This window comes from Castanea sativa, chromosome 9 (genome assembly GCF_040712315.1).
Source record: "Castanea sativa cultivar Marrone di Chiusa Pesio chromosome 9, ASM4071231v1".
NCBI lineage: Eukaryota > Viridiplantae > Streptophyta > Magnoliopsida > Fagales > Fagaceae > Castanea > Castanea sativa.
Window position 1 is genome coordinate 3068167 of NC_134021.1, and position 23294 is coordinate 3091460.

Sequence of the window (23294 nt, forward strand, 5' to 3'; positions counted from 1 at the left end):
CATTTGTTTATGGTAAATTTTTTTTTATATGTGTAGCATTATTTTTACCAGAAAAAAAGAAGTAAAAGTACAATTGTATTTAAAAAAATTGAAGGAGTGGAAAGTTGCACATAAACTCCATTAAAAAAACAAAAGGATTATAATACAATGGGTAGGCTATAAATGGCCAGAGTTGAGCAAAATATTACAAAAGTTCCAAATATTATTTCTAAGATAAGAATTATGAAAAAAATAGGATAGCCATAAAAATTTACAATATGATAGAATATTGTAATATATTATGTATGTATAAAGCGTGGATATTGTAGCGACAAAATATAGACTTAATTATAACTGTATATCTTATATTTTATAAGCATTTGCAATATTTATCATACCATCTAAATTAGTATCAAAATTAATAAATTATTGGGTGATTGACCCTTTAAATTATGAGGATATTAAAATATTTACAGTGTGTGTAAGAAACATAAAAAATTTTATAATTAACATTTGGTTTAAAGTTAAATTTTCAGATAATTTACATAGTAATTTGGATAATAAAGTAAATATTATAAAATAATGCCAAATAAAACAAAACAAAAAAGCTTTTAACCAACTAAACTACCTTACGAAAGCCAAGAGTTTTGTGGCTTAACTAGTTGAGCCTACTCTTAAGGGAATTAGCATGTTCAAAGCCCAAACTATTGGGCCATACATGTTTTATTGGTAAGGAATGAAAAATTAGTGCACACACAATTTAAGTATCAAATCTATTAAAAAATTAAATGACATGTTATGTACGGTTTGATCTCAATCAAACCTGGTCCGACCTAAAAAAACCTTAAATCTCTCTTCTTCTTCTTTTGGTTCTTTGAATGATCCTGATTTCAAAACCCTGACAAATATAGAGTGACATTATAAATTAAAACAAACATACAAGAACAAGATGAACAACTCAAATCTTTGAACATTCTTGTATGTATTTATTTATTTTTAAATAATAAGTGATTGAAAGAAGAAAATTAGGAAAAAGTTTAATTTTAAATTGGTTTGGTTATTTTCCTCCAACTCATTATATTGTTGATTAAAGAAATTATTCATATGCAAATTTAATAACTTGATTATTTTAATAGAAGATAGGTTACTTTTTTAAATAAGGGGTAATTACACTTCTCTTCCTTGAAGTTTGAGGAAATGACATTTCACCTCAAACATGAAGGGAAAAAATAATTTCCCCCCTTGACATTCGATTGACCAAATTTTGATAAATTAATATTAAAAATGTTGTGTATTAACTTGCCATTTGCTTAAGTGCAAGTTTTCAAAATTATCTTATTTCATAATTAAAGTTCATTGCTTTAAAATTTTAATGAAAATGTATTTTAAAGTATTAAGTGTGAATTTTGCTTATTATTATTTTCTTTTTTCAGCGGATCATGGAGAGGCTTGCCGTTGCAAGTGTTTTGGTACTTGATAAATTTTGCATTTGTATTCTAAATTTATTAGTTTTTTTTTTTTTACTAACCATGGTTGAGCTTTTGTAGAGAGATTACGATAAAAATTTAAAATATTTCATTACTAATATTATAAACAAAATGAGGGAGGGGTGTTAATTTTTTTTAAATCTCAAGAGATAGAGTTTTTTTTTTTCCCTTCAAATTTGGAGTGAAATGTCATTCTACTTGTGGGGAGCCAAAGGACCCAAGCAGGAATTTGGGCCTTTGGGCTCTGGCAAGGTGGGCCGACCTGTTATCAAATCAAGAACTCGTTAGTACAGTATACCGGCCCATACGCCAAGGGTCCGAGGACACATCCGAGGGTGAGTTTCTCCTCGGACAGACCCAAGAGAACTCGGAGATTCACTATAAAGGTCAAAGCAGAATTTCAGAAAGACTGTTGGTTAAAGGGGGAAACCCTGAACCTTTTAGATACACCGGTGTTAGAAAAATATCATGAGCAAAGGCTGCCACCTCTGCATTATAGACTCTGCACCTACCTCCCTGGCCACATTAATGGGGAAGTGACCCCTGAACAGTAGAACTGAGACTTCTGGTTACTATTCAAAGGCACTAAGAGAAGAAATATCTAGAGGGGAGGGGATTTGAGCAACACGTGGATAAAGTATCAGGAGAAGAAGTATTTAAGGGGGGTGAAGGCCAAAGAAAAAGGGGGATCAGTGAGTAACCAAGAAAGAAATCAAGAATTGTAATCTTTAAGAAAGAAAGAGAAATAATACAGAAGTGGTCCTCGGCTCACGTCCGAGGAGGTCCATTTGCAATTATCATCTATTACTTACAAGTGTTTGCACACCTCAGCCTGTTATCAAGTTCTCAGTACCTTTAACCTAGATTTCAAGCCTACACTCTACAAATTTCATTGTTTAAGGCTCATTGGGCCTGAGCCCATAGTTGTCTTTGGGTCCAGGTGCAATTGTGCACTTACACTACTAATTTTTAAGGAACGTGAGTGAAAATTACCCCCCTTAAATAATATATATATATATATATATATATATATATATATAGAGAGAGAGAGAGAGAGAGAGAGAGAGAGAGAGAGAGAGAGAGAGAGAGGTTTAGTTTTATAAACAACGTACATATGAAATTCAAACTTTTTGAAAAATAATCAAATCTAATTGTAAAGACCAAAGAGAAGAGTTCACAGCCTTATCATGAACCTGCCCACAACGATTCTAATATCTTTAGATTATTGATTAGCTCACAACAATTCCACCAGCATCTCTAGATGATTAAGAGGCTGTTTGGTTTTGTGTTTTCCATCACCCATAACTCTGTTTCCATCACCCATAACTCAAAATAAGTGGAACCCACGAAAAAAATGTTTGTTTGGATTTGTTTATTGTTTTTGTTTCCATCACTCAATTCTCTGATTTTTGAGTGATGAGTTATGAAAACTGAAAACATATTTTGGATGTTTTCAGTTTCAAAACTCAGTTTTCAATGGTAATTTTGTAATTAAACACACATCATGGGGCCCACTATTAGTGCAAAGTCACACCGGGCGCTGCTTTTGACAAACCCACCAATGGCTCTTTCTCCGTCTTCACACCAAAAATTAACCCACAAAAAAATATCCCACATCCAACCTCAGAGCTCCTCTCTCACACACCCTCAGCCCAACCACGCCTACCAAACAGCCCCACCTCAGCCAACCCGTGCCAACCTGAGCTTAGACCGGCGAACGTGATGCCCAAAAAACCCAGATTTTTTATAATCTTTCAAGTCCCAGAAAACCCAGATTTAGCACCAAATAGAAACATACAAATCCCACTAAAATTAAACTTAGAAATCTAAACATATGAAGTTCAAGATCAACTCAAAATTTAACATCAAAATCCATAATCAATATAAAAACAAGATTTTTACTGGGTTTAGGGATACAGATTTGGGAAAAAAAGAAGAAGAAGAAGAAGAAGAAGAAGAAGAAGAAGAAGAAGAAGAAGAAGCCATAGAAGAAGAACCTAAAAACCCACAAATCTCATCTTTCCCCATCGTGTCGGTGGCTTCGAGCTCACCATCGGAGCAAACGGAGACCAAGCTGAAGAAGAAGAAGCCGTAGAAGATGAAGATAAAGAAGCAGCAGTAGCTAAACCACCTGTTCCACTCTCTCTACCTTGCCATCACCGCAATCTAACCATTGATGAGACCAAACCTCTGTAGCGCCGATCAGTCGTTGCAAAATTTGTCGCCATTGAGAAGTTTCTTCAAGTCGTCGGAGATATACGCCACTGCTACCGTTAGGATTGGTGAAGGCAGAAGTGAATGGGTTTCTTTTAATGATGAGTTGTAGCTGCTACTGGTGATGAGTTTCATTTTTGGTTGGAGATGGGTTGTGGCTACTATTAGTGATGGGTTTTGTAGTTTTATGGGTTAGGGTTTGCGTTTTGGGAGAGGCACTCTGTTGAATGGGTGAAAAGGGGATGATGAGAAGTGAAGGAAATGGCTTGGGGAATGGGTTCCGCAGGAAAGGAAACAGAAGGGTCTAACTATGGGACCCATAAAAAAGGTGGAAATATTTGAGCGATATAAAGTGAAAACAAAAACAAAATAGGTAGGTATTAGAAAACTGGGGTATTTTAAGTGATGAGTGATGAGTGATGGGTGATGAGTGATGAAAATTGAGTGAAGAGTGATGAGTAATGAAAAAAAAAAAAAAACCAAACAGCCCCTAAATGCCTTCTTTGGTTGCTAGGTGATAATTACCTCAAATCCCATCACTCATCATTTTATTACTCATTTCTCATCACTTTAAAATCCCCAAAACTCTCAACTCTTATTTGGCAACTAAACCCAGTTTTGATTTTTTCCTAAAAACTCACAAAAACTCACCTTTTTGTGGGATCCACGAACTGACAACTGTGCAATGCACACGGTTAGGTTACCTGTGGATTGATCAAAATTTTTTTGGGTAGAACTCGTTTCCTCTTTCACTGTGCAGTGCAAACTCATTTCCCCTCTCACTTTCTGCTCTCAAACACCTCAAAGCCATTCACGCAACTGCTCTCAAACCTCGGTATTATTAGAGCCTTTCATTCTAGTCTGATTGTATCTCATCTCAAGCAAGCACAAAAAGACTCATCTTCCACCTACAACACTCTCCAAAAATAACCCCCAACTTTCCTAACCCACCTCGGAGTTTCTCTCTCTGTCTGATATGAAGAGATATAAATAAATAGTAAAACAAATAAAAAATGGCATTCTGTGTATGAAAAAAAAACCCTTTGATAGAGAGAGAGAGAGAGAGAGAGAGCTCAGCGTTTGAGTTAACCAAAAAAAAAAAAAAAGATCCAAAAGAGAAACAATGGAAGGGGTGCTCTCTTCAACTGATAAGCAGAGTATGGTCTCGTCTTTTCTAAAGATTGCAGTCGGCAAACTGCCGATACAACCAAACAGTTCTTGCAGGTCTTGATTTTTTATTTTTAATTTGAAATCTGCTTTCTTTGATAATAAAGTTTGCATCTTTGGCGCTAAAAGACTGAATTTGCTTCTGGGTTTTCATTATTTTTTTCTTTGGGTTTTGATTTTAGTTTGTGTTTTGAATTTTGTGGCTATTTAATAAAGAGATTGTGATGTGGGTTTGTTAGATTGTAATGGAGGGGGAGCGTTTGGGTCTCACCGGAAAATGGAATCAGTGAACGGAGCTTTGTTGGAGCTGATCGGCGGAACTAGAGCTGAGCGTGGAGCCGTTTCGGTTGTGCTTGTGCTGTGGGTTGGGGAGAAGGAAAAGGGAAAGTGATGAAATGTGGTCAGGAAAGTAATACCCGTTGGAGCTGCAGCTTGCACTGATGGGATTACACACTGCTGTGGGACCCAGCAAAGAAGAAAAATTATAGAAAATGCCATTGAGTTAATAAACTCATAACTTGGTGATAAGGGATAAAACCAACATGACGGTATGGTTGAAATGATTACGATAGGGTGACGGGTTATATGACCAAGGAGGACGGATGCATAGTGGACGGACGAGTAGAATTCATGCATCGTTCTTTAGGCTACCTCAAATCACGCTATATGATTAGGGCTGACGTGGCCTTGAGTTTAATTCACGCCAACATAAATATGAAGAATTCTTGCATTACACGTTAGCCTTGATTGGAGGAATTTTATAAGGAAAAGAATTCTTGGAGGTATAAAAAGGGAAAGAGTTTTAATCATAAAAGGAAAGAACTTGGTAATCAAGGTATGGAAGTCAACTCCACGCCCCTATAAATACATCAAAACCCCCATGACTCGAGGTACGCACATTTGACTCAACTCTGGCGCTCTAGGGTTGTAAAGAAATTCTAACTTGACCTTCGGAAGGTTTTTTGCCGGTACCACACCGGTGCTCTCTTTTAGGTCTCTTTGTTTTCTCTTTGCAGGTGTTGACTCGAGTTGGGGAGTGCTTGCAACTTATTGGTGATTTTTTCGACTTCATCACTTGGAAACAACAATTCGGTGTTTCCAAAATTGATAACCCAAAGCTGAAAAAACTCAATTTTGTTAACTGATTGAACAAAAAATAAATTGCCCAAACAATGTTGCTGCATGTGGCCCCACGGATTTTGGATGGTGAGTTAACAAAACTCAGTTTTGTTAAGTTATGCAAAATCCAAACAAGGCGTAACTCTCTCCCCGCTGCATGTGTGGCTTAATGGTTTAATATGTACCTTTGATTTTAAAATAAATGGCTCAGATGATGGCATATCATTATTCCACTTACTGAAACCTCAAAACACTCATACAGGTTAGCTAATTAATAAAAGCACACTGGCATGTCACAATTTTTTTTTAAAAATTTGTTTTGAAAATTTAGAAATCATTTAACCAAAAAAAGAAAAGAAAAATTGAATCGCAGATTTGAAGGACAGACCTAGGATTTTAAAAAATTATATAGTATTAAAAAATTATAAATACACAAAATAGTCTTTCTAAATACATTAAAAATGCAATCATCTACTATCAAAGACAAAAACAAAAACAAAAACAAAATAATGTTTTTATTTTCTAATACTAGGTTGGCTATGATTTTTTTTTTTTTTTTTTTTTGAAGTTAGAGTATTTACAGTGGCGGTGTCAAAAATTTTAGTACGTCAAAAAACTACTTTATCTATTTTATTACCTCATTTTACAATACACTCAATACCAAATGTTCTATTTCTTTTATCACTTCATTTAAAATAATATAAACAACTCATTAAAATAATAAATAAAGAAAGAGAATTTGAGTTTTCTAATTGAAGGAAGAAATATAATTTTAGTAAAATATTACATTATATTTTTAATAACTTGCTACAATTAATTGTTATTTATACCAGTTTATTGTATTTACAAAAAATTTAGTTTTAACTTCCCTAATAACACATGATTTTTTTGTTCTTTGGTGGTAAAATAGTTTTTTTTTGCTAGAATACAATCACCATTTTGAATGTTTTTATTGTTTTTGTTAAGTTTTTGGGTTGAATAGTTGTTATTTGGGTTAGGTTAGTTAAGCTGATTGAGAAAAATAAGAGTGTAAGGGTTCGGAAGAGGCTCAACTACAAAAATAAAATATATATTAACTATATGAAAAAAACAATTGGACCATTAGAGCCCAGCCCCCCTTGGCCAAGGCAGCCCCAAAGTAACCTGTAAGTCTGTAACCAATCGGGATGAGATAGGAGAATTGGGTTTAAATAACTGCCATGATAAGAGTTTTGAGGGGATTTCTATGTATAGTGGCTTGGGAAAGTGCTCTTTATCATCTATGGGTCCAAAGGAACAATCATATTCGTGGACGACGGCTTAAAACATAGGAAAGCTTAATGCAACTTAATAAATGAGAAGTTAATTAAAACTCGTGATGTGGACATAGCTTGTTTTAAGAATTAACTCTATCTTAAACATGGCCCATTGTTGTTCAAGGGGGATTCTTGAATCTAGTTTTGTTTAAACTTTATACTCAGTACACCATTGGTATTTAGTTGGTGTATTACCTACTAGTTTTTATTTTTTGATAGGTGAATTAGGATTCAGATCCTCTAGAGTTCTTAGGGTACTCTACCAGTAGATTTCATTAAATCCTAACCATTCTTTAATGATTTAATGGTTTAGATTCTGCCATGTCAGCATTTCATTAATAATATTCTTGAAATAATAAAATAATGTTGTAAACAAAACAATTAAGATGATTGTTAATGAAATGCACAGAAATCTGCACATTAAATCATTAAAGAGTGGTTAGAATTTAATGAACTCTACTTGGTAGAGTACCCTAGGAACTCTAGAGGATCTGAATCTGGTGAATTACTTAGTTGAATTGTGATTTCAGGTCCTGATCTCTATGTATTTCTTCCAAGTTCCAACTGTATTGATTGTGACCTCTTTGCTATTGCGGAATCTAGATAATTAACGCTTTTTCTTTCTTTTTTTTTCTTTTTTTTTCCTGCAGTATGTTGTTGTAATCTTGTATTTTTGAATTTCTTGTATCTATTCTTATATCAATGTAACTTAATTCATTGCTATATGGACAATAATTGTTGATATACTATATTTTTTTACATGTCTTTTTATTTTAAAATATTGATATAGCATGATAGATAATATTCATCACTTTTACTATTTGTAGATATATGGTAGATTCCCATAAAGCTTATATGAAAAAATTTGGAATATAAATCATCGCAAATTGCTTTAATAGTAAACTTTTGTGGGTTTGACTTTTTGCTTCTCATTTGGAATTCAACGTAGTCTTCTTCTAAGGTCTAATAACCCATTTTCGTGTTCAAAAAAATAAAAAATAAACTATTTTCTTTCATTATTAACAATTTCATATAGCCAGTCTTTTCCCCCTACACAGGAAAAACTATTAAATAGAGAGAGACGCGTGTTTTAATAAAGGTTTTTTGTTCAGTGTCCTGTACATAACTTGCTGGAGACAAAGATACTGTGATCTCGCTGGAGAGGAGAGGCACGTCAACGATCTGTTCTTGAACCAGTTTTTGAAAACTAAAAGTTTTTTTTTTTTTTTTTTGTGGAGAAAAAATAAAGTAAAAATGACTGGAAATGTGAAATATAGGTCCGTTTGCGTTTTATTTTTTAAATCATTTATCCTAGATGCTTTATTAAAATCTAAATGACTTTGGGCCGTTGATATGGTGACACGTGACACGTGTCACCATCTCAAGAGATTTTGTATAGTACTTATGAGACACTTCATTTGAGCCTGAACCATCTGTAGTCGTAAAAACCACCCCATCAAAAAGAAGAAGAAGAAGTCTGAACAACAACAAAAAACCATAATCAATGGCAGCTGCGTAAGTGTGTTGGAATTTGAAATCACCAAGAATTCTTTATATTTCAATTGGGGTTTCATTTTTTCATTTGAGGTTCTCAGAGTTTGATGGGTGTGCGCAGAGTGACTTAAGTGAGTTACTAATGTCAACTTGTGGGTTGTGCAGGCATCTTCGCACCCCCTTGCATGCCACTTCTGATTCCCCTCCTCTCTTCGATGGAACCACAAGGTTCGCTCATCTCTCCCTTTTTTTTTTTTTTTTTTTTTTTTTTTTTTTTTTTTTTTTTTTTCTGTTAGTGGCTGTAGCCACAGCCCTAGAAAATTGTTTGCAAGAATTATTCATTTTTCAATGGGGTCTCTCCACATACCTGCAACAAAGTTCATGAAGTTTTCCTCCATGACATTTCGACATTTTTTTTTTGTTAATGATTATTATTCACATCTCTGAACCACAAGCTTCAGCTCAACTCTGGTTCAATTTTTTTTTTTTTTTTTTTTTTTTCTGTTAGTGGTTGTAGCACAGCTCTAGAAAATTGTTTGCAATATTCATTTTTCAATGGGGTCTCTCCACATACCTGCAACAAAGTTCATGAAGTTTTCCTCCATGACATTTCGACATTTTTTTTTTGTTAATGATTATTATTCACATCTCTGAACCACAAGCTTCAGCTCAACTCTGGTTCAATTTTTTTTTTTTTTTTTTTTTTCTGTTAGTGGTTGTAGCACAGCTCTAGAAAATTGTTTGCAAGAATTATTCATTTTTCAATGGGGTCTCTCCACATACCTGCAACAAAGTTCATGAAGTTTTCCTCCATGACATATCGACAATATTTTTTAGTTAATTATTATTATTCACATCTCTGAACCACAAGCAACAGCTCAACTCTGGTTCAATTTTTTTTTTTTTTTTTTTTTCTGTTAGTGGTTGTAGCACAGCTCTAGAAAATTGTTTGCAAGAATTATTCATTTTTCAATGGGGTCTCTCCACATACCTGCAACAAAGTTCATGAAGTTTTCCTCCATGACATTTCGACATTTTTTTTTTGTTAATGATTATTATTCACATCTCTGAACCACAAGCTTCAGCTCAACTCTGGTTCAATTTTTTTTTTTTTTTTTTTTCTGTTAGTGGTTGTAGCACAGCTCTAGAAAATTGTTTGCAAGAATTATTCATTTTTCAATGGGGTCTCTCCACATACCTGCAACAAAGTTCATGAAGTTTTCCTCCATGACATTTCGACATTTTTTTTTTGTTAATGATTATTATTCACATCTCTGAACCACAAGCTTCAGCTCAACTCTGGTTCAATTTTTTTTTTTTTTTTTTTTTCTGTTAGTGGTTGTAGCACAGCTCTAGAAAATTGTTTGCAATATTCATTTTTCAATGGGGTCTCTCCACATACCTGCAACAAAGTTCATGAAGTTTTCCTCCATGACATTTCGACATTTTTTTTTTGTTAATGATTATTATTCACATCTCTGAACCACAAGCTTCAGCTCATCTCTGGTTCAAATTTTTTTTTTTTTTTTTTTCTGTTAGTGATTGTAATTCACATCTTTGAACACATCGGATCATGCACAGCTCAAGAAAATTGTGTGCAAGAATTTTTCATTTTTCAATGGGGTATTTTTTTTTTTCCCCACAAAACTGCAAGGAAGTTTATGAACTTTTCCTCCACGTTCTTTTTTTTTTTTTTTTTTTGTTGAAATTGTGTGCAATAATATTCTAGTTAAACTGTTAAAGTAATGTACGCAATATACAATTTTTAGCATTTAATTTCAAAAAGTGAGCTACTGGACTACAGCCTCTACTCTTTAATTAAAATATCCTTTTCTCTCTCTATTGTCCGTTTCACCGGATTTTCTTTCTTATTGCTTCTCTCCTTCACCGGTCTCTCTTCTCTCTCTTTTTCCTTTCTTTCTCACCTGTTCTCTTCCTCTCTCCAGCCCTCTCACCCATACCTTTCTTCTCCATCTAAAACCAAATCCAATCAAAAGCTTCGAGGCCATCAGCCCCTCCCCTTCTCCCTCTCACCCATGCCTCTCTTCTCCATTTGAATTCAAATCCAACCCAAATCTTCAGGGCCATCTCTTCTCCATGGCTCCATTGCGTCTATCTCCTCCATATTCTCATCTCCATCGCTCCATTAAAATTCTCTGTGTTTAGGTGTGATGGTGGTCGTCACTCTTGGTGGCTAGATTGGGTTCTGTCGCCGCCGCCGCCGCCGGTGGTATGGGTTTGTGCAGTGAGATCTCTGGCTTTGCTGGTTTGTGTGGTTGTGGGTTTTGTTTTTGCTATCATTTTCGTTGTAGGTTTGTTGTGTGGATTTTAATGGGTTTGCTATGGGTTGTTAAAGACAGTGGTGGTTGTGGTTGTGCCGGTGGTTTTGGTTTTTTTTTTTTTTTTTTTTTGTGCGGTAAGGTGTGGTTGCTTCCGTGGTAGTTGTGGCGGTGGCTGGTTGTGGGTGGCCGGCTGCTCTGAGTTTTAGTGGTGGCTTTTTTATAATTATTTTAATGGATTATTTATATTATTTTAATAGGTTGAACGTAAAAATAAAAAATTTGTTGCAGTGTGTATTGAAAAAGCAGAGAATTATAATTGATAAAGCAAGTTTTTAATACGTTAAATGCTAAAAATTTTAATTTTAATTATGCTCTTGGTCTTTACCTTTTATGCTAAACTGAACTTGTGACTTTTATTTGAAGGTTGTACTTCTCTTTGGAATGCCCATATTCACAACGTGTGTTGATCGCCACGAGATTTAAGGTTAATTTCATGACTTTTCTTAATTTCATGACTTAAGTTGTTTGATACTGCTTTTTCTAACTTTTAATCTAATACTATATATAATAGCATAAGCTTTTTTCTACAATTAAGGCTATTGCAACATATAGGAAAAAAAGCCACTTAAAATTTTGCCACATGTAGAGTTTAACTGTACAAGTCATACAGTACAACACAATCAGGCATCCAAAAAAACAATGCAATTAGTGATTCTTAAAGAAATTTCAATTAAAAGGCAGATCCTTTAGCCCTTCTGGGATCATCTGTCCTTTTTCCTTTTTCCTTTTATTGGGATTTTCTTTTTTAAATTTTATTTTATTAAGTTGATGAATATTTTGAGCTGCAGGGATTAGATGGCGTGATTGCATTAGTTCCTATGAACATTCGGAACAGGCCTGACTGGTACAAAGAGATAGTCTACCCTGAAAACAAGGTGGTATTTTTAAATGCCTATCTAATGCATACTTCATTGGGCTACTTGAATTTCTTGATTGATTATCAATTTTTTTTTTAATATTATCAGGTACCCTCATTGGAACACAATGGCGAAGTCATTGGGGAGAGCCTTGTTTTGATTAGATATTTAGACAGCAACTTTGAAGGGCCTTCTCTTCTCCCCGATGTAAGATTTGCATAATCCATTGTTCCCTTCATATAAGCTCTCTACCTCTCTTGGAATTTGACTCTAAAGTTATGACATGACTATAGGATCCTGCTAAAAAAGAGTTTGCCGATGAACTGATAACCTACAGCGATACCTTCAACAAGACAGTGTTCACATCATTCAAAGGAGACATAGTCATAGAAGCTGGTAAGACTTAAAACTAGCTGCCTCTTGAGTCTTTACACCATTTTGTATAGAAGCCAGGCTCTCTAAAACCTTAAACTTGCAACAGGTCCTGCTTTTGACCAGCTAGAGAATGCTCTTCATAAATTTAATGATGGTCCTTTCTTCCTTGGCCATGAGTTCAGTTTGGTAAGTTGAATTCTCAACTATGATTTTGATCTTTCGTTGGGGCTGTGTTGCGTGCCTTTTGTGTATATATTGACCTTGGTACATTCTCTTTAATTAAACATGTTAAAGATTCAAATTTTATTTTACCTGTTCTCTAGACAATGATTATATATAGTTATATATAAATATGGAAAGTGGAAACCTGTAATATGCATGATTATTAAACGATATTTTCTACAATTCTTCATTTGACTTATGAGTGAAACTATGTGATCTTCAGGTGGACATAACTTATGCCCCATTTGTTGGAAATTTCCAAGCCTTACTTTCAAGATTGTGGAATTATGACATCATCGCAGGAAGGCCAAAACTTGCTAGGTGGATCGAGGTAAATTAAAACACGTGTGATGTTTAGTGGCAATTGTGAGTTCAAGTAGTCTAATATTTACGACTTGTAAGATTAATTATCTCCCCCATTAGTTAATAGCTAATTCATTTTAGTCATTAATCTTTACGGTGGGCCATAAAGATTAATTCATTTCTTTCTTAACTTTAAACATGGCTTTGTAGTAGGCATGAGTTAGAGCATTAACATTGGTGGTGTGTAAAATTGCCATATTGCCAAATTTAACAACCAACAGAAGAAAAATAGGGCTGCATCTGCGGAGTTACATCAAGGTGGTCGATACCGTACCGGTACCGGCCGTACCGGCCAGTGCACCGGTACCGGTATACTTCTATATTGTACCGAAAAAAATACCGGCCGTACTAGCTATACCGGCCAATTTTGGGCAATACCGGCCGGTACAGAAAAAAGCTTTTTTTAAAAAAATTTTTGTAGTTTTTGAATTTTTGTAAAGACATAATGGTAACTTATTTACATTAACTTATTAGTATTATTTGTTTTCTTAGTATGCAATGAGCAATTAAGCTTTCTATTTTTTATATTGTGCTTTTTTTTCTTTTAATTGATACTAAAGTCTAAAATTATGAATAATTTGTTCTGAATTGAGGTAATGTTTTATGATAAACTTTTATATTTACTATAATATAAGTGAAATATTATATGTTTATAAACATAGTTCTAGAGATTTGTGTGTGTGTATATAAAATAGCGGTAAACCCGAAACGGTACACCGGTATTGACTGGTATCCGAAATATATCGTACCGGTGGCCAAACCGGTACAGCCTCCGGTACGGTATTGACTTCCTTGAGTTAAATTCATAATTTTTTGCTATTGAGCTACAGTGGCTGTGCACTGTAGCTTAGTTGTTATAATTAAAAAATATATTTTATTTGTCCTTTTATTATTATAATAATTATTTCTTTTTGGTTGTGGTTGTGATTATTATTTATTATAGTGGATATATTATTTTATTGTGTTGTTTATATTAAATTAATGTGTTGAATGCTAAAATAAAACTATTAATGTTAGGTGTGGGGACACAATTTTCAGACCAAGCCCAAAATGTAAGGGATCTTGGCCCAGTGAACCCAATACAATAAATTTGTAGAGAGTGGGTCAAAGAGCTAGGCTTTAGTGCGTGGATAGCAATTAGTATGGTTTTGGATGATGAGCCAACATGAATTGTACCCGGTTTGTGCAAGAAAGTTTGTCCTCGGCACAATCCGAGGAGCTCTGTTCTAGCATATATTGGATGACCACGGTTACAGGAGTTGTTGAGGTTGCTACAGTGCTTTCTCTTCTCCTTTTTTCCGTCCCGTCTCTCTGGGATCTCTACCCTTATTTATATTACATCTCCCCCTTCATCCTTACCCTACATGTGGACTACCTGTGGACAGTTGATGGTTTATGCTGATATTTGTCCCATCATCCCCCTCTAAAAGTCTTCTGGGGTGGCTGTAAGGCTGCCATAATACTGTTCAGAGGTCACTTCCTCATTAATGCGGTGGTAGCAGCTTTCCCTTAGATATTTTTGAGTCCTTATCCCTCTTGTACGTTCATGATACTCATTGCTATCATTAGAACTTCTTGGAAGGTCATCCTTGATCATTAGGATTTATACTAGATTTACGTTTTAGCTTTGTCCGAGGAGATAGTACTCCTCGGACTAGGACCACCCATGCTTCTCGGCCAAACCCACATGCTCTCGGCCAAAACCACATGCTCTCGGCCAAATCCCAAAATCCATGACCCCACAATAGCCCCTCAAAACTCCGGTTTTCTCCTCGCATCCGAGGAGAAAAGTGGGGTTTTGAATTCTTAAGAGTCGATTCTGCTTTGATCCTTTGATTTACACCTGTGGGAGTGTCGTTTCAGGCACCCCATATTTATACTGTCAATTGCTCCTTTCAGAGCTACCAATCTGAGGATTTGGTTATAATCTTGGGCCTGTCTTGACACTTAGTGAGAAACAAATAGATGTTGTGGAATGATAATTCCCCAAAGCATGTGGTTTGAGGACCGAGACATGATTAAGTTTATAGTTTAAATACCTTGAAGAGAGATGTCATGAAGTGTTAACTTTCTCTCATCATCTGGTCCGAGGACCGAGGCATGATCGAGTTATAGTTTAAACACTTTGAAGAGAGAATGTCATGAAGTGTTAACTTTCTCACATCATCTGGTCCGAGGACCGAGGCATGATCGAGTTATAGTTTAAACACTTTGAAGAGAGAATGTCATGAAGTGTTAACTTTCTCACATCATCTGGTCCGAGGACCGAGGCATGATCGAGTTATAGTTTAAACACTTTGAAGAGAGAATGTCATGAAGTGTTAACTTTCTCACATCATCTGGTCCGAGGACCGAGGCATGATCGAGTTATAGTTTAAACACTTTGAAGAGAGAATGTCATGAAGTGTTAATTTCCCCAAAGCAGGAGGTCCGAGGACCCGGCATAGCTAAGGTTCTGTTTAACCACTTCAAAAGATGCCAGTGTGTGTTAATTTCCCCAAAGCAGGAGGTCCGAGGACCCGGCATAGCTAAGGTTCTGTTTAACCACTTCAAAAGATGCCAGTGTGTGTTAATTTCTCCAAAGCAGGAGGTCCGAGGACCCGGCATAGCTAAGGTTCTGTTTAACCACTTCAAAAGATGCCAGTGTGTGTTAATTTCCCCAAAGCAGGAGGTCCGAAGACCCGGCATAGCTAAGGTTCTGTTTAACCACTTCAAAAGATTTAGAAGATATCAATATATATACCTTCAAGGACTAGCCCCGTCGCAAAGCCCCATTGAATTGCTCATATGTTGCTGCCACTTCCTCCAATGGAGGTTCAACGAACTCGGCCACCAAATTCGCGAGGACCTGGCCCCTGACAGAGGTACGAGGCATGTACTTGATGTCAAAAGCCCCCAGAACTGTGCCCCATTTAGCCATCCTCCCCATATAATCCACACTTTGTCGTATAGACCTGAGCGGAAGCTAAGTTAGGACAACAATCGTGTGTGCCCTACGTAGTGACTTGCTCACATAGTAAACTGGCCACCATAATGGCTTTCCCCAATGACTCTTGCTGATGGGGGCCTGAGCCCACCATATTTAACCGTTGCACTCACTATTACACAAGCTCTTCCCACAGACGGCGCCAATTGTGGGGACACAATTTTCAAACCAAGCCCAAAATGTAAGGGATCTTGGCCCAGTGAACCCAATACAATAAATTTGTAGAGAGTGGGTCAAAGAGTTAGGCTTTAGTGCGTGGATAGCAATTAGTATGGTTTTGGATGATGAGCCAACATGAATTGTACCCGGTTTGTGCAAGAAAGTTTGTCCTCAGCACAATCCGAGGAGCTCTGTTCTAGCATATATTGGATGACCACGGTTACAGGAGTTGTTGAGGTTGCTACAGTGCTTTCTCTTCTTCTTTTTTCCGTCCCGTCTCTCTGGGATCTCTACCCTTATTTATATTACATCTCCCCCTTCATCCTTACCCTACATGTGGACTACCTGTGGACAGTTGATGGTTTATGCTGATATTTGTCTCATCATCCCCTCTAAAAGTCTTCTGGGGTGGCAGTAAGGCTGCCATAATACTGTTCAGAGGTCACTTCCTCATTAATGCGGTGATAGCAGCTTTCCCTTAGATATTTTTTAGTCCTTATCCCTCTTGTACGTTCATGATACTCGTTGCTATCATTAGAACTTCTTGGAAGGTCATCCTTGATCATTAGGATTTATACTAGATTTACGTTTTAGCTTTGTCCGAGGAGATAGTACTCCTCGGACTAGGACCACCCATGCTTCTCAGCCAAACCTACATGCTCTCGGCCAAAACCACATGCTCTCAGCCAAATCCCAAAATCCATGACCCCACATTAGGTATTTTATAAATTGAAGTGGTAAAGTAGATAAAGTAATTTTTTGTAGTATCAAAAGTTAAAATTTTTGGCACCACCAATGCTGATTCTCTTGGTTCTTACTGGTAATTGTTCTTAAAATCCTTGTGCAGGCGGTAAACCAGATTGATGCTTATGAGTCAACAAAGACCGATCCGAAAGTGACCATTGAAACCTTTCTACGCCTAGTTTTTGCAAGTGTGGTTCTTGCTGACAACCCTATAATATAATTTTCTTCCTCATGCTAAGTACCAGCACAGTTCCTTTGGACGTTAAGAGTGAAATAAGAGGCTGTCTTTGCCTTTCTGCCTATGTGTAATGTTTCTCAGTAAATTTAGTATATTATGTCGTACGTGTGTACGTACTAGTTGAAGATATTGACTGCTTCTGATCAGCATGTATGGATTGCTTAAATAAATATAAGTCATTCGGTTCATATCAGTTCTAAAAAAAATTATGAAAAATATTGAGAACACAATTTTTATCATAATTTTTGCCACTATTTACTCATATGTCAAGTTGTAAGTAGCCGATCTATATAAATTTACGCGCCTACCACTTAGAATTTGCCAAGTTTATATGTTATGGCAAAAGTTATAACCCTAATATTAATCAAATAATAAATAAAAAATGCCTTGTCAACCCCCTAAAATTTAATTTGTTAGTAATATTTTGGGGGAGTTGTACGAGCTTTAACCGTTACAGACTTGGCCCCACTCGGCCTGATTAATTTGTTAGTAATATTTTTGGGGAGTTGTACGAGCTTTAACCGCTACAGACTTGGCCCCACTCGGCCTGAGTTTGTATTGTGAGCCCACAATGGAGTGGTCAAGACCAACATGATTTGCGGCGGGACCACAATTGGTGATGGTCTGTTTTGATCTTCACTCTCCTAAGTTTCTCTTGGAGCATTCACATTAAAAATGCTAAAAATGATAAAAAGTCAAATCCTTATACCTATAAATCAATATAGTGCTATTTGTTTTGTTTGTTTTTTTTTTTGCTTCTATTTTAATCCGATATTCACTTTCTTTAGTCTTTACTATGTCCTTTGTTTAGGATTTTATATCTTGACCTTGTATGCTAAACTGAACTCGGGACTTCTATTTGAAGGTTGTACTTCTTTATTGCATGCCCATATTCACAGCGTGTGTTGATCACCAGGAACTACATGCGAAACCCAAAAATGACATATTCCTACCTACCTTTACATTCCTTATCTTTTTCTTTTGTTCTTTTCCTCTTTTGTCATTGGTTTGAATTTGTGTTTACTTTGCCGTGAAAAAGGGGAAATTCTGAAGTAATCTCTTGTACTTCTGACTCTCACAAAGGGGATGAGCTCATGAGCTCATCACAAAAGCTCATCCCCATTGTGAGAGTCATAAGTACTACTCTCATAATTGTAAGGTATATATGTGTGAACCTTACAATTATGTGACTCACAATTTATGGAATGGTAAAAACAAAATTAAGAAAAGATTGATAATATATATATATATATATATATATATATATGTGTGTGTGTGTGTGTGTGTGTGTGTGTGTGTGTGAACCTTACAATTATGTGACTCACAAATTATGGAATGATAAAAACAAAATTAAGAAAAGATTGATAATATATATATATATATATATATATATATATATATATATATATATATATATGAGTTGAGTTCAAGTTATACCTAATGTAACTTTAAGCGATGTTACACCATTCAATATTTTTTAATTGGATGCGAATATTGACAAATCCACCATTAGATTACATTATCTTCATATATTCTTCATGCTTACAAAATTTCAAGGTGATCAAAGATTAATAGTCATGTAATCAATCAATTGTTAAAATTAAAGTTTTTGTAGTTTAAAATAATGCATAAAATATGAGTTTATGGATCAAATGATAAATAACATCTGATTGATATGAAAATTGGCATGCATGTTAAGAACATATAGAACATGTAATTCAACGTTTAGATTTTCAAAAGATTAATTCAATAACAAGAACGTTACACCTTTTTTACACCATAAATTTCTAAGAGATCTAATGGTTGAAAAAAAAAATTATTAAATGTTATTACTTTTTACCTTATTAATAGTATTACTTAATTAATACTGTAAGCGCACAATTGTACTTGGGCCCAAAGACAAGTGCTAGGCTCAGGCCCAATGAGCCTTACACAATAAAATTTGTAGAGAATGAGTTTGAAATCTAAGTTCGGGATATTGGAAGTTGGTTAACAGGCTAGAAGGCCACAAACTGTGCAAATGACAAACGAATATGACAAAGGGATCTCCTCGAACGTAAGTCGAGGACGAGTCGTATAAACACTCTCTTTTTATACCAAAATTTACAATACTTAGTTCCTGTTCTTCTCAACAGAAAGTGTCGATCCCCTCTCTTTCCTCTCGCGTCTCCTTATATACTTCTTCTTCCTCATTGGTTCATCCACGTGTCATACAAATCATTTCCTTAGATACTTGTCTCATCCACCGCCTTCTTAAAGTCTCTAAACAATAGCAAGAAGGCTGAGCTGTACTGTTCAGAAGTCATTTCCCCATTAATGCGGCCAGGGAGGTAGATGCAGGTCTTTAATGTGGTGGTAGCAGCTTTTTTTTCAAATATTTCTCACACGTCTTTCCTTCTTAAGGTTATTTGGATCGCCTTCTTACCCATCAGTTTTTCCAGAATCTTGCCTCTAACCCTTTTAGTAAGTTCTAAGATCATTGCCGAGCCTGTCCGAAGAGACATTACTCCTCGGACAACTCCTCGGACCTTTTAAGTATAGACTGACTTGTGGGCCTAGAAGCCCCCTGATAAAGATAAACTGGTACCAACCAAGCAGGCCCAAAATCCAAACGTTTATTCAATAACTTTTACCCCTCACAAATACTAACATTCTTTCTTTTTTTTATTTATTATTGCTTTCAAAATATCAATTTAATTTAGAATAGTACTGTACATACATTGCAAATCATTGCATACTTTAATTTAAGAGGCAAAGGACAAAGATAAGTCCACGTTCAGATTCCTTAGCGGACAAAATTTTGTCATATAAATTAGAATAATACTTTTTTTTTGGCTCAATAAAATAAAATTACTCTTAATTAATTAATTAATTAAATAACCATGTTAGGTGGCACTGTCATACCATTACCATAACAATTTACTTTATATGGAGGACCAAAGCATGAGCAGAGATAATAATTTTTCACTATTTTTACATTTGCAATGCAAAAACTTTTAAAAAGCAATAGATTACTTTTTTGTTCAATACTTCAATCATATACATAATTGTATAAATTTTATTTCAAATAGTTTAATTTCATCATCAAATATTTATTTAATTTCTCTTTTAGGATGAATCATTTAAAAAGCAAGTTGTTGAAAATGGCATGTGCCTTTTAATCAAGTGAAAAACATTGAATAAGGAGAGCAAAAAAGGTGTTAAGTTATAACATTTAATTATGTTTTTTTTAACCGTTAGATCTCTTAAAAATCTTCGGTGTAAAAAATATATAATTTTACAAGAGTTACATTAGGTGTAACTTGAACCCATCTATATATATATATAGGTTAGGTGTAACATTCTATGGGTTAGGTTCAAGTTATACACGTTGTGTAATTCTAAGCAATATTATATCACTAAATGTTTTTTAATTGAATGGGAATTTTAACAAATCAACTGTTGGATTATATTATTTTCATGGATTCTCCGTGCTTGCAAAATTTAAAAATGGCTAAATATCAATAGTCATGTCATCAATCAATTGTTTAAATTCAAGTTTTTGTAATTTAAAATAATGAATAAAACATGTTGTAAGAGCGTGATTTGGTTCCTAGCCCCAAATAGCAACAGGTCCAAGGCTCAAACAGCCCAGCACAATGAATTTGTAGAGAGTTAACTTGAAGGCTGGGCTTCTACTGAAGGATCAACGTGCACAATAGATCAAGGAAGATAGAAAAATAAAGAAAATTAAATTGTATACGAAGGAAATTGCTCCCTAGTAAAGTCCGAGGAGAATAGTTCTTGAATATATTCCTTAAAACTTGGTTATAATTTCTGTTCTAAGTTGCTACAGTATTTTCTCCTACCCCCTTTCCTCTAGAGGGTCTCTCACATTATATAGTCCCATTTGGATGATCTTGGCCCTCTAGCTGTTGATCACTCAGGCTACTACTTGAGTGTTTGTCCCATCAGACACCTTCACAAATCTCTTTTGAGTTGCGACAAGCAAGGCAGCATTGTTCAAGGGTCTTCTCCACATTAATGCGGTTAGGAGGTTTGGTGGGAAGTATTAAATGTGATGGCAGCCACCATCCCTTTAGTCAAGACCAACCTCTTGCTCGAAGCTCTTTTTCTTCATTGTGACCTCCTCTGGTATTGTGCCACTAAAGTGGCCTTACCACCCAAGGGCGTAACCTCCTCGGAGCTACAGTGGCCTCCCTTGGCTTTTGCTATGACACGTGGTATGATTTCCTCATTGGATTTCTATACCCCACACATATAATATTGGTTAGCATGTTAAGAACACATAAAACATGTAATCCAATATATAGTCAAAATTTTAAAATATGAAATCAATAACAAGTTATTGAATGGTGTAACATTACTTAGAGTTATACTAAGTATAACTTAAACCTAACCTTGTGTGTGTGTGTGTGTGTGTGTATAGAAACACACCGTTCAACCTATCACACTAACTCACTAAGTCCCCAATAAGACAAAATATCAATACCATTTGGAATCCTTAAATATATAAATTATAGAGAGGATTGGATTATATGGATTCATATAAAACGTGTGATTATATTACTTTCACTTGATTTAATGTTTTTCCTTTTGTTGAAAATGGCATGTGCCCTTTAAACGTGTGATTATATTACTTTCTCTTTTGGGTAATTTTTTTTCCCTTTTTAAAGTTTTAAATATTTAGTCTGCTCCCATAACGTTATGGTTCGTTTTGATTGGCAATCGTTCTGTTAATGCCCGTATTGATGTTCATGGATGAACAAATTCCTAGTTGTTCTTCCCCAAAAATTTCCTTTTCACAGTCAATGAATGTGTTACAATTAGGTTTGCTATTTGTTTGTTGTTTTTTCCATGCCAATAACTTTTTAATCGTCCTAGAAAATTCAAACAATATTATTTTTTTAGAAACAAAACATACATACAAAACTCAAACATTCTTTCTTAATAAAAAATAAATAAATAAAAATCCCTTTATAGATCTTGCCTTGCAAACAGCAGTGGCCACACAATAATCAAGATCAATGATTATCCTTAAATTTAGAGGGAAAAATGTCAATTTTTTTAATTAGGGCACAACTTTACAAATTATCCTTAAATTTATTTTTATAAGGAAGCACACTTCCATATCCTTCTTCTCGCAACACTTACGTTTGAACTAGTTTTTTTTTTTTTTTTTTTTTTGGGAAGTTTATTTGTTAAAGGTTGACCAAAGTAAAACTATGCTAAAAAATTGTGAGGATTTGTAAAGCTGTAATTTTTGCATGAACTAATGCTAATGTTCTAAAACTAATTATATTTTCACAATTGCAAAAAGAATATGATATGCGGTGAAACGAATTTGACTTTGAATTAAAATTTTGTGAAACAAAAACCAAATAAGATTGCAATGGAATGGGTAAAGCAGTAATTGACAAAAAAATTGACTTTGAATTAAAATTTTGTGAAACAAAAACCAAATAAGAATATAATGGAATGGGTAAAGCAGTAATTGAGAAAAAGAAATGAGCCAAGTTCTAGCTTATCAATGAACTATATTACACTTTCAAGCTTGGTTCATTTTTTTTAGTCAAACAAGTTTGAGCTCCTTCTCAAGTTGCTTAATTAAGTTATTCTTCTCCTATACATGGTAAAAACCAAGACTATTTTACCCATTCACAAATCTATACTAATAATTTATAATAACTAAATTATAGTTAAAAATTATTTGAGTTAATTAGAAAATTTTGTTTTTGTTTATGAACTCATAAAAATCAGAATCACTAACTTTGTATTGTTAAATATTATATATAATTTTTTCTATAAAATGAACTATTTGTATTATCAATACTTTTTCTTAGAAAAATATTGTGAATTAATAGAATTAAGCACAAAATATTTACAAGATGATAAAATATTGTAATGTAGGTAAAACAAATATGTATATTGTAGCGATAAAATATTCAAGAAATATAGTTAAGTATAACTATTTATCTCTTTCTAAAAAAAATAGTATAACTATTCATCACCAGTAAGTAATGTGTGTGTGTGAGAGAGAGAGAGAGAGAGAGAGAGAGAGAGCAATGGAATGTTAAAAAAATTTGGTGGGGAAAAACAATCAATTCATCCCACAAAATGTTGAACAGGAATAAAAATTTAGGTTAAATAAAATTATTTTATCAGATTTTAGAGATTTATTTTAATTGTTTTAAAATTTTTTAGGTTATTTAATTACATGATCCATGTGGCATGATTTAATTGGATAAACTAG

General features: G+C 34.6%; 1 protein-coding gene across 1 annotated transcript; it reads left to right on the plus strand.

The window, feature by feature from the left end:
• The first annotated feature begins 8897 nt into the window (after window positions 1–8897).
• LOC142610483 (glutathione S-transferase L3-like) lies at window positions 8898–17023 on the plus strand. Its single transcript, XM_075782294.1, has 8 exons — window positions 8898–8983; window positions 11461–11521; window positions 11886–11972; window positions 12063–12161; window positions 12248–12350; window positions 12436–12515; window positions 12775–12882; window positions 16907–17023. The coding sequence occupies exons 1-8, from the start codon at window positions 8898–8900 to the stop codon at window positions 17021–17023; spliced, it is 741 nt and encodes a 246-aa protein (XP_075638409.1).
• The last annotated feature ends 6271 nt before the right edge of the window (window positions 17024–23294 follow it).

Excerpts from the sequence above, each read along its gene's own strand:
- LOC142610483 (XM_075782294.1), top strand. The coding sequence starts at position 8,898 with ATGTCAACTTGTGGGTTGTGCAGGCATCTTCGCACCCCCTTGCATGCC. Across the intron at positions 12,351-12,435 it reads AGACATAGTCATAGAAGCTG|GTCCTGCTTTTGACCAGCTA; the intron begins GTAAGACTTAAA and ends AACTTGCAACAG. Across the intron at positions 12,516-12,774 it reads TTGGCCATGAGTTCAGTTTG|GTGGACATAACTTATGCCCC; the intron begins GTAAGTTGAATT and ends TGTGATCTTCAG.